This window comes from Schistocerca serialis, chromosome 5 (genome assembly GCF_023864345.2).
Source record: "Schistocerca serialis cubense isolate TAMUIC-IGC-003099 chromosome 5, iqSchSeri2.2, whole genome shotgun sequence".
Classification (NCBI taxonomy): domain Eukaryota; kingdom Metazoa; phylum Arthropoda; class Insecta; order Orthoptera; family Acrididae; genus Schistocerca; species Schistocerca serialis.
The window spans coordinates 236,732,219-236,746,605 of record NC_064642.1 but is presented as its reverse complement, the minus strand read 5'-3'; the positions used below and the strand labels follow the sequence as shown (position 1 = coordinate 236,746,605).

At 37.3% G+C, this 14,387-nt stretch overlaps 1 protein-coding gene across 2 annotated transcripts in view; it reads right to left on the bottom strand.

The window, feature by feature from the left end:
* Window positions 1–3,067, bottom strand: part of LOC126480726 (NF-X1-type zinc finger protein NFXL1) — a 113,157-nt gene extending 110,090 nt beyond the window's left edge. For both annotated transcript variants that reach the window (XM_050103994.1, XM_050103995.1), the window contains exon 1: window positions 2,417–3,067. In XM_050103994.1, coding sequence (XP_049959951.1) covers window positions 2,417–2,663 — 247 coding nt within the window. In that variant the 5' untranslated portion in view covers window positions 2,664–3,067. The remainder of the gene's footprint in view (window positions 1–2,416) is intronic.
* Window positions 3,068–14,387: the final 11,320 nt, after the last annotated feature.

Below are 14,387 nucleotides of genomic sequence, written 5' to 3'. Positions count from 1 at the left end.
AGAATTGTTCGAGTGTCAGCTGTGTTTGTAGTGGAATTCATTTCAGTGAGTTAACGATTTTGTGTGACGGTTAATTTAGTGTTGTTCGCTGTAGATCGTGTGGTAATTTTAGTAAAATTAATTGGTTGTTGTTTTTGTTCAGGAATGGATATGACGGATAAAAATAACAGTGTGCTGGTCAAGGGAAGGGTTCGATCCCAATGTGTGGCTGCGTATGTTGATATTGGTATCGGGAGATGTTTTTGTCCTATATAGGCCAAGGGGAAGTGTTTTATCCTAATTTATGGGATCGGGAGCTGCTGTTGAGCTATATAGGTCAAGGGAAGTGTCCGATTCCAGATGATATTGTGTTTAGTGGTATTTGGGGAGTTTTGTGATGTCGGTTTTTTTCATCGTTTTGTGTGGTTTTGTATGGGGGTGGGTGTCTAAATTTGTTTATATTTAGTTTGCCCCCACCCAAAACACCCCATTTCCCACACTTGTCCCGTTAGTGTCATTAGGCTTTTTGTGGAAAGTGTGTATGTTTGTTTTTTGATGCATTTTCGTCCTCATAATGTGTACGTAAAGACTTTATATGCGCCATATTGGAATCGTGGTGTATGGTCGTTTCTGCCATATTTGTGACGTCATGGGTCAAAGCAGACGAGCGGGATCGGACACTTCCGTATTTCCGAAGTTCTCATGTAATTTTTATTTTTGTTCGCATTTCTTGCATGTGTATGTAGTTACAGCATCTTTTCCATTTTGTATACACTGGAAGTAAGCATTTACACCATACTGATGACATGTGTCAAAGCAGACAGGTGGAATCGGACGCTTCCCTAATGCTCCAAAGTGACTACACAGAGTTGACGAATAGTTGCTTGTTGATAGTGTCACTGGCCAAAGCTGATGTATTGCATAATGTTCTTCAATGCTTCCGTTTTATCTTCAGCAGATAGTAAATTGTGGTGATGGTTCTGATTCAAGTTTAGTGAATTTATTTCCTTTTATGTAGGAACTAAATCACAGCTTGTGGAAACTTAAGCACAATACAAATAGAATAAACAATATTTCATAGTAAATCAATAACTTGCCACTTGTGACTTGCTCTATGGTATTGAATTATGTTGCATGATGATCAGGGTTCATAAGAAACTGATTTTATGTATACAAACTGAAGCGGCAAGTGAAAACTTGTACCAAAAAGCCGGGAATAGAACCCAGGTCTCCTGCTTACTAAGCAGGTTTGTTAGCCAGATTGTCGCACCTTGGTGTCAAGGTGGCTTATTGGCTGACACACTTGCCTAGAAAGCAGAAGACCCAGGTTCGAGTCCCAGTAATGTCTCTGAAATTGTGACTTTCATTTGTTACAGCAGATCTCTCTCTCTCTCTCTCTCTCTCTCTCTCTCTCTCTCTCTCTCTCTCTCTCTGTGTGTGTGTGTGTGTGTGTGTGTGTGAGAGAGAGAGAGAGAGAGAGAGAGAGAGAGAGAATTACCCTCTTAGTTTCAATGCTAGACAAGAAATGACCTTTACTATTTTTATTCAAAGTTAATTTAGCTCACTGGACCTGGCCCTCCCCTCCACTCCCCCCCCCCCCCCCCCCCCCCCCCCCCCGAAATCGTTGTGGTGACAGACTGATCTATAATGCAGCTCGATGTCTAGGTTATGTTAGGAGAAAATCTGTTTTTGGTAACAAATTGATCAGTAGCAAGGCCTAATCTTTATGTCTGTGCTGTAATGGAAAATGCGAGAGGGTGGGGGTCCAATACTGTACCAAAATGATACTAAATGCTTCATAAATAGCAAGGCTAAATTTTAATGCACACTGAAAATTTTCCCTGTTGGCAACTCCTCCTATCCCACTAAAGAATTAGTTTTTAGAAACTTGTCTATTTAATGCAAAAGAGTCACATACATACTTGGGTTATTAAACTATTCTTTTTCTGTTATGTTATATTATTAAGTACTGCATATGTAATTAAATACCAACTGAGTTAGTGTTCTGTAACTGAAATGTTCCATATGATTATGATATGCCACCTATCATTCAAGATGACCTAAGGAACATAAACTAAACACACTAAAATTGTTTTAAAGTACAAGGAAATATGACACTAGCCACATTACTGAGTGCAACAACTGAATTTCACATACTGCACGTACCTGTACCCTATGATCAGTAGCCTTGTTGTTGTAGGGCTATATATAGCGGTACAGACTTAGTATTATGGAATTTCATGTTGTAAAGTGGTTAATGATGTGAAAATAGTATCCTAGCATCTGCACAGTATAAGTTAACAATGCAATTACTGACTTAATGACAAAAATGCAGACAGTTAATAAAATTATTTACAAGTGGATATAGGGCGTGTGACTTAATGACAAAGCTTACAAGTATGGAAAGCGGTACACAACATTACATTTCTCTCATTACCAAGAATATTGTCATTTTCCAAATCATCTTCTTCTGAAGACGATTCATAGCCTGTACTTATGTGTTTCTGAAGAGACGCCTGTTGCTTCAATTGAGCTTCTTTAAATCTTTCTTCAGCTGTCGGCATTTGCAATGGTACACTCCTGGTGTTTTGATTTTTATTTTCCGTCTTGCGACCCCTAGCATTAGAACCTCTTCCGCCACCCCGGTTCCAAGGGTTGCCTCTTCCGCCTCGCCGGCTTTCCATGTCTGTTATCAATAGACACACCAGGTGAAAGAAACCGAAACGATCTTATCAAACGCAGTAAATGTTTCGTAATATCCGACACTTCGCGAACTGTGTCGGAAAACAAAAGGCAATGCGTGGATCATTAATGTCATTCTTTAGGGAAAAAAAGGAGACAACATTAACGCCCGATACACGTCAAGTTCTCAAACAGCATATTGTGCCTACTCCTCATCATTAAACCCTGTAAATACAACTACAAAAGATAATAGTACACTCATAAACACACGGATGTACCAGAAAAAATACCGACTGAGCAACTACTGCTTAGTTACTCCAATTAATGAAAGGAAAAAAAATCACGATTTTTAATCATCACGCGAGCTTTCAAACTCAACGTCACCGCTTCTCAACAACGTAAACCTTTCGCCGCCAGCGATTCTATAAACTCAGATATCACCCTTCTAAAAATGTAACATCTTCGTGGGTACTTTGAACCGAGTTTCCACATGCAACTAAAGTGGCGCCATTTCAAGTGGTAAGAAGACAGATTCAATTGACAGACTAAAATGTTCCAACAAACCACTATACGTATACCTTGTTTAGCAAAACAATAATTAACTTATGTTTACCTTACCAAATGCAAAATTTATTATATTTTTGTCGTACGCTTCTATGACGTGCCATTCTGAAGTTCATTGTTGATTAACAACGCTACGACGCAAACCGTAAATACGTTGTGCCTCAGGGTTCCGTACTGGGACCAATCTTGTTCTTGCTATTTGTAAATGACCTGGACCCATCCAGCCCTAACTATAAGTACGTTAAATATGCCGATGATACAAATATACTTATCGAAGGAAAGACCCCAGAAGAGCTACAAAATAAAATAAAAAAGAGCACTACACATGTATCAGAATGGTTCACAATGAACAACTTAATAATAAACACAGATAAAACAAACACTATGCATCTACTCACAGCGCAGAATAAACAGCCTTTAACTGCAACCATAGAACTGCTAGGCAAAAGACTTGAAATTGTAAATAGCACCAAATTTTTGGGAGTTTGGATCCAAGATGACCTAAGATGGCAGAAACACACACAACACCTATGTAGTAGATTAAATACCATTTGTTATAGTACAAAAATTCTTACTGGATGTACATCAATGCAAGCCATAAAAAATGTGTAATATGCCCAAGCAGAATCACAACTAAGATATGTGTTAATCTGCTGGGGATATTCACCATCCAGCAAAAGCTGTTTTATTACACAAAAAATAATTATAAGAGTAATGGAAGGTTCAGCAACTCGATCTTCATGTAAACCTTCATTTAAAAAGCTTCATATTCTTCCATTACCATGCCTATATATCCCAGAAACAATAACGTTTAGAAGGAAAATCGTAGATGAAAATAGCAAGATTGCTCCAAAAAACCAAAATACCCATTCATACAACACAAGGAATAATCAAGATTTACATATGCAGTTTTCACATACAACACTAAAACAAAAAGGACCCTTGCAAGCAGGAAAAAAACTGTATAACAAACTACCTAAGGAAATTAAGGCAATAACTGGCATGCATAAATTCAAAACTGCAGTGAGTGACTACTTGCTACATAATTACTACTATAGTGCTGATGAATTTTTATCTACAATGTAAATATGTGAAAAATTTAAATAGTTTATAGAATGAAGGCCAAAATAAGAAATGTGTACATGTAGTTTTATCTGTGTATTATATGTGGTCTATTACATATATGTGTGTGTCTGTATAATCTAGGCCAAAAGTATGAAATGTGTGCGTGTAAAATTTATTTGTGTATTTGTGAAATGTTATTCCCATATGTTAGAGTCATATTGCTATATACTGAAAACCATACAACAGTTTTTTCTATTAAACTTTATTGCAAATTATTTGACTTGTCCTATATCATTATGTACCCCTGTACAGTGTATGATTCACAGGACCAATAAATATACAATACAACACAATACAAGAAAAATAGAGATACGACAATGTGGAGCATATGTAAAAACATATGGCCAGCAATAATTTGAAGTTGCTAACCCCCTTTCAGTTCAGTTTGTCAGATAGTGTCCACGCTCACTGATTGCCACACAAGATCTGTTGACAAACAGTAAAACAATCGTCACAGTTTAAAATTCTGGATAACTCATGGTAGCCCTGCTCAAGTGTGAAGCATACATAAAAACATGTGACCAACAATAATCTGAAACCGCTGCCCTATTTCAATTTAGTTTTCCTGCCAGTACCCACGCTCACTATCATACGAGATCTGTTGATACACAATAAGTAAAGCATCACAGTTTAAAATTCTGGCTAACTCTTGGGAGTCCTTAACGTCGTTTATGAACCCTACTTTCATCAGAATATTGTCTACCTTATAGCCCTTACTTTCATCAAAATATTGTCGACCTGATAGCATCATATTTGATTCCCTGGCCTGTACCTATACTTCCTTCTCAAGGTGTTAACAAAAAGTGTGTTCGCAATGCCCAATTCATTGCCACCAAATATTCCTATTAATCTTCCTCCCTTTTAAAGTCTCCTGCAGTGAAAAATTCACATATTTTTTTTGTTTCTTATGATACCTGTATCTATGACTGCAGTCCAGTCTGCCATTATGGTTAATCATCCCCCTAGACATATTTTATGGGCTCATTAATATTATCATACACTTCTTCAGTTTCAGTGGTATCCACATCTGTTATATGATTAAAGTGTCCTTTGAATAGCCATTCAGTTTTACTGTCAATGTCATTTCCATTTGATGCAGGTACGGTACTGTAACTCTTTATTCTAGCAATTCATTATTATTCCTGTACCTTATATACCATTATCAGTTCCAGTGTGAATGATACTGTGATCCCCTTTCCAAAAGTCTCCGTCTTCTGGCCATCACATTTTGCTGAATTCTAGAATATGTCTGCTTCACTTCTGTTTCTACCATTAAAGTTTCTAGTTCCCAACATTGCCTTAGCATTCTTACAGCAACATTCTCATTCTAATTAGCATTTTCTTTTTTGTCTGATGGTTCCCCCTGAGTAGTCACTGCTATGAGATCCAAATGGAGGACTATTTTGCTTCTGGAATATTTTATCCATGAGGAAGCTATCATGATGTTTTAGCAATGAACTGAATCTACTGGAAATATTATGTGATGATTTTCCATTGCCTTCAGCATCACAGTACTGCAGCTATTAAAATTCAACCCAACTTCACTTCGAGGTAGCAGCACAGTTTCTGTACCAATTTCCTCCATTTCTGCAAACCAGGAAACTGTCTGTAGCCCCCTTGTCTCTAAATCTGGCAAGAGGGCCTTTAGTGGGCCAATTTTTGTTTTTAAAGTGGTTATTCCTCAATGACTGTCCTTTGATGCTGGCTTGTGACAGGATGAACTTGACTTTCCAAGAGAGAGATCAACTTGGCAGGTGAAGGTAATTACCAGCCAGCCATTCTGTCCTCTTGAGATTTTTAAGTTTTCTGGATAAAATTAAAAAAAATATATTCAGCAATTTCATGAACCATGAGTATTTCCCCCAGCTAGCATATTTGTGTGCATGTAAAAAACATTCTCAAGTTGAAATATTTTTAACTCTGCCTAAAATTCCATTCCTCCTCTATCCTCTTGATGTATGCTGGCAGTACATTATAAAATATGACACCTGTATAGCTCACATGTCTTTTAATATGAGTTATTCTTGCTTGCTATATATTGATGGAACATCAGTTGCATGTGTTATAGGCTTAACAGTCTGACAGTTTGTGTTATTTTATAGTTCTCCAAGTATAGCTCTGATTATCAACACTTATTTTTAGATATATGGGGAGACTAAATTGCAATCATACATAAAGCTTATATAGAGATTGTCAGTGAGCACTTATAGAGCTGTGAGGCACAATTCAAATTGTCATTTACTGTAATGTGAAAATTTCTTTTGTACAACTATTAGTGTTCCCTTAGAACACTGTTCCATAAGTACTAGGGGATTGCAGTAACCAAAGTATGTCATTCTAGCTCCACCTGTTGTGCAAACTTCCGAAATGGTTCTTAGTGCAAAACATTCATAACTAAGTCTCTGATAGAGATTCATTATGACACAAGCTTTCAAATTTAAGTCTTGAGCATACATTTCTAAGAGATTCATAGACTGCACTACTTGTAACTCTTTACTCAGTTCCCAACACCAGATTGTGATCCTGATGTTGATTCATTTTTCATTTTCTTTCTGTTCCACTCGCAAATAGAGTGAGGAAGAAACAACTGTCTATATATTTCCATATGAATGCTAATTTTTCATATCATATCTTCTTGGTCCTTACGCACAGTATATGTTCATGCAGTAGAATCATTTGACAGTCAGCTTTAAATGCAGGTTCTCTAAATTTTCTCAACTGTGTTTCTTGAAAAGAACACTGCCTTCCCTCCAGGGATTCTCATTTGAGTTCCCAAAGCATCTCTGTAGCACTTACATGTTGTTCGAACCTACAAAAATCAAATCTGGCTCCCTGCCTCTGAATTGCTTCGATGTCTTCACTCAATCTGACCTGGTATGGATCCCAAACGCTCGACCAGTACTCAAGAACAGGTCTCACAAGTGTCCTGTATCCAGTCACGTTTACAGGTGAACCGCTCTCTCTTAAAATTCTCCCAGTAAACCAAAGTTGACCATTTGTCTTCCCTGCCACAGTTCTTACATGTTCATTCCATTCACATCACTTCACAATGTTACATCCAGACATTTAAATGACTTGACTGATTCTTTATTATTATTACCTTTATTACCAATTCTGTCATTCACCAGCCACAGCTGGACAGACAGTGTCAAGATACAACATTATCAATATACATGAATACAACTCTACTATACCGCAAGACATATTTAAGTTATAAGTTAGATTACAATAATATCACAACAATAAAATAGATACAAGTATATAATGAAATTAAACATAACGGTTGCTGTTGGAGTCATGGACCTGAGCTGCAGCTCAAGTAAATACTATGCTATTGCTAGAGAAGAATTCTTCAATATTGTAGAAGGGTTACTCTTTTAGCTTACACAAAATAGTAGTTTTAAACTGCTCCCATGGTAAAGGCTGAATGTCATCAGGTAGAGCATTAAACAATTTTAGGGCCATCATTGGGAAGCTGTTTTGTGTCTTTGCTAATCGACACCTTTGCATGTCGATACTGTCTTTGTTGCGAGTGCTGTATTTGTGAACTTCATTTCTTTTTCTGTAGATATCATGGTTTCTCTTTATGTGGAAGAGGCAGTTCAATATATACTGGCTGTAAACAGTCAGAACTCCTAACATGGTGAAAATTGGTTTGCAGTGGTCTGTTTTTTTGCTTGAAGTAATGATCCTCATTGCTTTCTTTTGCAGTAAAAGCACCTTCTTGCAGCCTGCAGAATGACCCCAAAACAACAGCCCATAACTGATGTGGCTGTGGAACATTGCATAGTACACAGTTAGCAGATACTGTTCTGGTACTACACTCTTCACTTTCCTCAAGAGGTACAGGACCCGTGAAAGTTTGGAACATACATGTTGCCAGGTTAATTTGATATCAATGAGAAAGCCCAGAAGTTTAACATCTGCTGCGTTACCCAGTGCTCCAGTATTGCTGAGGCTGCATATCGTCCTTTATATTTTTTCTTCATTCATTTTCATTTTGCTCATGATAAACCAGGCCTTAGCTTCATTGAGCAAGACTTCTGCTTGTTGGTCTGCCTGTACAAAATTCTCTCCTTTTGAGAACAAGGTTGTATCATCCGCAAACTGCAAGGTGTGCCCATTGGAGCCTATGTCATTTTACGAAGATAAGGAACAGCAGGAGCCCTATTACTGATCCCTGTGGCACATCGTGCTGTAGCTTCTTCTCACCTGAATCAGTTCCTTGCACGGAGACAGTCTGTCGTCTGTTTCTCAGGTAGGATTCAAGAGTTTGCAGGACAGATTCCCCTACACCATATGTTTTTAGCTTTCTGAGGAGCGCCTTATGTGGGATGCAGTCAAATGCCTTACTAAGGTCACAGAATACTAGTGCTATAGACTCTTTGTCTTCAAAACCGTGACTTATGTTTGTAACTAAGTCAAGTACAGCTGTTGTTGTTGACCTGCCCTTCCGAAAGCCATGTTGCACATCATAAAAGAGACTATTTCCTTCAAAGTAACTTAATAGTTGTTCTTTCATTATCGACTCCATTACCTTCACTAGTACTGGTATTATAGATATGGGCCTGTAGCTTGACACTTCATGTGGACTGCCTTTTTTGTAAACAGGCACTGTGCGTGCTACTTTCAGGAAGTCTGGAAATTCCCCTGTACGGAGGCTTTTATTTATTACTACTGTTAATGGCTGTGCAGTTTCTCTGATTATAGTTTTTAACATAGTGCAGGACATGCCATAAATATCAGGGCTCCTTGAAGATTTGTAGCTTTTTACAGTTTTTATTATTTCTTTTGGATACACTCTCTTCCACATTACCATGCCACATTTTTTCTCAAATTTCACAGCAGCTGCAGGATCTGTTCCAGAGTAAGGAATTTCATCTACTGTGTTTTCCACTATTTTTATAAAATAGTCATTAAACTCATCTGGACTGCAAGAATTAGAGCAAGAGATGGGCTTTTTCCTGTGCTCATTAACCAGATCCCATGCTGCTTTACAGGGATTGTGAGCTTCTTCAATAAATCTGGCATTGCTTTCCTTCTTTGCTTTTTCTACGTCCTTTCTGTAGATCCTTTTGGTCTGTAAATAATTAGAGTACAGTCTATCCTTAATATCTATATCTTTAGTAGCTTTGACTTTGTCATTTAGTATTTGGACAACACATTTTATTTTGGCTAGTCTAGGAGTATACCACCTCTTTACTTTGTTGGTTTTTTTGTCTACACTTTAATTTAGCATTTGAATATCTCTTGGGTTTTAATGGAAAATGTTCATCAAATCTCACTTTATGGGTCTGGAACATGCGATTGAATGCAGAATTTGGTGGCAATTCATCAATTATTTGGTACCAATCTATAGAAGACACTGTAGTTTTGAAGTCATCTAAGCTTTTCTTTGCAATAACTCTATTTCTGAATACATAATTTGAATGCCGTTTGGGAATTTGTTGTGTACTTACTGAATTTGTCCATAACTTCATGAGTACTGCATGGTGATCTGCTATATTATTTGGTACCAATCTATAGAAGACACTGTAGTTTTGAAGTCATCTAAGCTTTTCTTTGCAATAACTCTATTTCTGAATACATAATTTGAATGCCGTTTGGGAATTTGTTGTGTACTTACTGAATTTGTCCATAACTTCATGAGTACTGCATGGTGATCTGCTATTATAGGATCCACCACACTTACTTTGTAGTCCCAACTACTTAGGTTTTTCACAATTGTGTCAAGACAAATAGCTCCTCTTGTTGGTAGAGCGCTTCCTGCGAATAGCCCACAGCTTCTTACTAAGTTCATGAAAGCTCTTTCTTTATCATTACCTTCTCCAATATGAATGTAGAAGTCTCCACATAAAGCAGTTTTTGTCTCTAAGTGCACTAGGTGACTCAAACAGCTTTCCAACTGGTTGAGGAAATTTTCAAAATTTCCATCTGGGGAACGGTACACAGAAACAACAATTAAGTTGGTATCTGACAGTCCCAAAGCAGCTAATTCTAGGTCTAGATCTACACAAAATTTACTTAAGTCAGTTTTATTATCACTGAGTTTACTATTTATGTACACATCCGCATCACCGTGGATAGTAGTTTCTCTACACCATGCATTCACCATTTCTAAATATTCAGTGTTTCTGCAGTATTCTGTTTCTGGTTGGGCTAGCCAGTGTTCACATATACATAATACATCAGGTCTCATTTCGTCAGCAAACAGTGATAATGTATCAAGTTTTGTTCAGAGGCACTGCACATTTACACTCACTATAACTAAGAAAGCATTTTCTTCAATGATATAATTTCCTTTCGTACTGGAATGTTCTTCTTGGTCTTGGGAGTTTATCGCACTGGTGCACTGGGCATACTCCGGAATAAAAAACATTGTATCACAATGTTCTTCAGCCATATACTGTTGTCCACTATTTTATCTTTTAGGTTGAAATCAACACCAATTTTGAAGCTATTATTTATTCCCTTTGTTTCCAGTTTTTCAACTGTAAAATTGTTGTGAGTTGGGAAAGTGTTTTGTAAGAAGTTAGTTACAGTTTCAGCTGTTGTGCCACCTTTTAGTTTGCTTAGGTGGAACGAAGCTTTTTTGTCACCATACAACATTCCTTTTTCATTGCCAATACCTATTATGGCTTTATTTCTGTTTTTAGTACTGGCATTCACAAACATTTGTATAGTGGGTCTCAAACACTGTTCACCAGATTTTCCATTTTGCAGCACAGTCTTGTAAGATCTTTTGTTTTCTTTTTCTGTGTCTTCAGTGGTTTTGACCAGTTCATTTTCTTGTTTTGCAACAGTCAAATTTCTTCTGCCTCTTTGCTTGTTTTTCACTACTTGCCAGTCTGTATTGATGCCTTCTGAAGAGTTTTCATCCAGCAGATTGTTTACGTCTGTATTTGGTCTGTTTTTAATGTGGGTTTGAGTTTCACTGCCACACTCATTGTTTACATTTGTACTAGATGCCACTCTAGCAATGTTTGGGTCTTCAACGTTATTTCTCATTGGAAAATTACCACTTGATAAATTTGCAGGCTTTTTGCTGCTGTTGTGATTGGTGATGGTGGTAGGTGCTGCTTCTCTGACACGCTCCAGACCTGTATTAGAACTTTGCCTGAAATTAGCAATGTTTACCTCTTTATTTCTGGCTAGAATACATGGCATGTTGTTTTCTACATCCTATGCACATTGTCTTGCTGTGTTTCTCGATGATTGAGATGCTTCTTCACTTCGTGGTACCAATATTTCTAACTTAGAGTTTGTGTGTGTCTAGTTTTTCTTTTATTTGTTTGTTATCACTGGTAAGTTTTTTCACAATTTGTGTAAGATTACTCACTGATGCTGTATTAATGTCTTCTGAGAGTTTGTCAGCTAACCTCACTTCACAGTTATCACAAACGTATTTTAAGTGACCTTTTGAACACTTTAGAATGCGATCTTCACTGTTGGTGTGCCCCACACATTCAGTGTGAAACGATTTTCCACATCACAGTCCACATAAAACACCGAATTCCATATTTTTAACATTTTTTTCGCACTTAGCACAAATCATGCTTTCACTGGATGCCATCTTTCCAAAGAGGACACTAGTAATGTTGTATCTGAACATTACAGGTTTTCTTCTTTCTACTCACCTGCATTAACTTATATTTTTCTACATTTAGAGCTAGCTGCCATTCATCGCACCAACTAGAAATTTTGTCTAATCGTCCTGTATCTTCCTACAGTCACTCAGGCTATCACCCTACTGCACACTGCAGCATCATTAGCAAACAGCCTCAGATTGCTGTCCACCCTGTCTACCAAATCGTTAATGTATACAGAGAACCACAACACTTCTATCATACTTTCCTGGGGCACTCCTGATGATACCCTTGCCTCTGATGAACCTTTGCTGTCAAAGACAACATACTGGGTTCTATTACTTAAGAAGTCTTCAAGCCACTCACATATCTGTGAACTTATTCTGTATGCTTTTACTTTCGTTGTAGCCTGCAGTGTGGCACCTTGTCAAATGCTGTCCGGAAATCTAGAAATCTGCCTGTTGCCCTGCATCCATAGTTCACAGTGTACCATGTGAGAAAAAAAGTATAAAGACTTGAGTGCAATATTTGCTTTACACACCTCACATTCTACTAGAGTCTTCTACAGACAGTGTGATGTCCTCTGCATTGTCAGAGGCCTGTATGTCATTTACATAACTGAGGAACTGAAGAGAACATATTTATTTTTTATTTGTCTCTATTTATGTAATTCCCACCTGCAAGCTTTAAAAATGCAACTAGTGTTGTCTTTTATGTACATACACACTTACATAAATAACATACATGGTGTAAAATATATTTTTGATCATTATTGTCAAGTGTGATTCAAAACTGCCAGTCATACTGCAAGTGATATATTCAGTTTATTCACACATGTTGTTGTTGTGGTCTTCAGTCCTGAGACTGGTTTGATGCAGCTCTCCATGCTACTCTATCCTGTGCAAGCTTCTTCATCTCCCAGTACCTACTGCAACCTACATCCTTCTGATTCTGCTTAGTGTATTCATCTCTTGGTCTCCCTCTACGATTTTTACCCTCCACGGTGCCCTCCAATGCTAAATTTGTGATCCCTTGATGCCTCAAAACATGTCCTACCAACCGATCCCTTCTTCTAGTCAAGTTGTGCCACAAACTTCTCTTCTCCCCAATCCTATTCAATACCTCCTCATTAGTTACGTGATCTACCCACCTTATCTTCAGCATTCTTCTGTAGCACCACATTTCACACATATGTGAGTTTAAACTAAATGAAACTACAATAGTGATTAAGACCTCTTTAGTGCTCAGTTTGAACTCTTCTATTATATAAAATGATTTTTCTCTTATCCATTTCTGTGTGGAATTTCTTTAAAAAGACTCAGTGACACATAGTGTGCCTGTACTGGCAACATGTTAAATGACTTTACCCTTATGTATTTGTAACTGTCTTGAGTTTTCCTAAGTCTAATGATGCGATGTCAATCTGCTCTTTTAGGCAAGTATTATGTCGATGGACAACTGTCATAATTTGTGACTGTGTTGTTTTTTTTTTTTTTGTATGCATTGGACAACTTTGTATAAAGAGAATATTTACAGTTTTTTCGTGATTAGTACACAATTCACTGATTTGGAACCATTTACTGGCTGCTCTGAGATGATGCCTACTTTCCTACTTTAATGCCCCGAAGTCTTTCCCAGCTGTAACAAAAGTCACGTCATCTGCATAGAGTGTGGTTTTACACAAAATAATACTGAGTCTGTTATTTTCATAAATTATGAAGAGTAAAGGCTCAAACACAAAACCCTGTGGCACTCCCTGCATAATATCCAAGACATTTGACCTCATATTGTTGAATTGCACAGTGTATTTTCTGTCACTCAGGATCTGTTCAGGGATCATTCTGAGCCTCAAAAATCATAGCAGTAGAATTTTTCTAGCAGAATTCTATGGCTGACACAGTCAAATGCCTTGCTGAGATTCACAAGTTTAGCATTCACAGATAATCTCAGTTCAAATGGTGATAGTATAAATGACAATATGTTCAACTGCTTTCACTGTGGAAAAGTTGGACCTGGTGCCATACTGTGAGTCACTAAGAATGTTATTCACAGACAGATGTTGATGGATTTGGACCTGTATGCAATATTCCACTACTTTCAAAAGGGTGGATGCAAGAGAAAGTGGGCAGTAATTATTAGGACAAGATTGTTCAAATTTTTTTTTTTTTTTTTTTTTTTTTTTTTTTTTTTTTTTTTTTTTTTTTTTTTTTTTTTTTTTGCAGAGGAATAATGACTGTCATTTTTGAGAATGAAGGGGAACAACCACTCACAAACATTTAGTTTATGGGAGTACATAGTGGATTGCTATTACATCCACATTTTTTTTCACTAAATTGGAGTGACCATAAATGTCTTCCAATTTCAAGTAACTTAATTTTGCTGTTGCAGTTGTAATATCACTTACTTGTACTTATTTCCATTTAAAGACGGGAACCATATCTTTAGGATGTT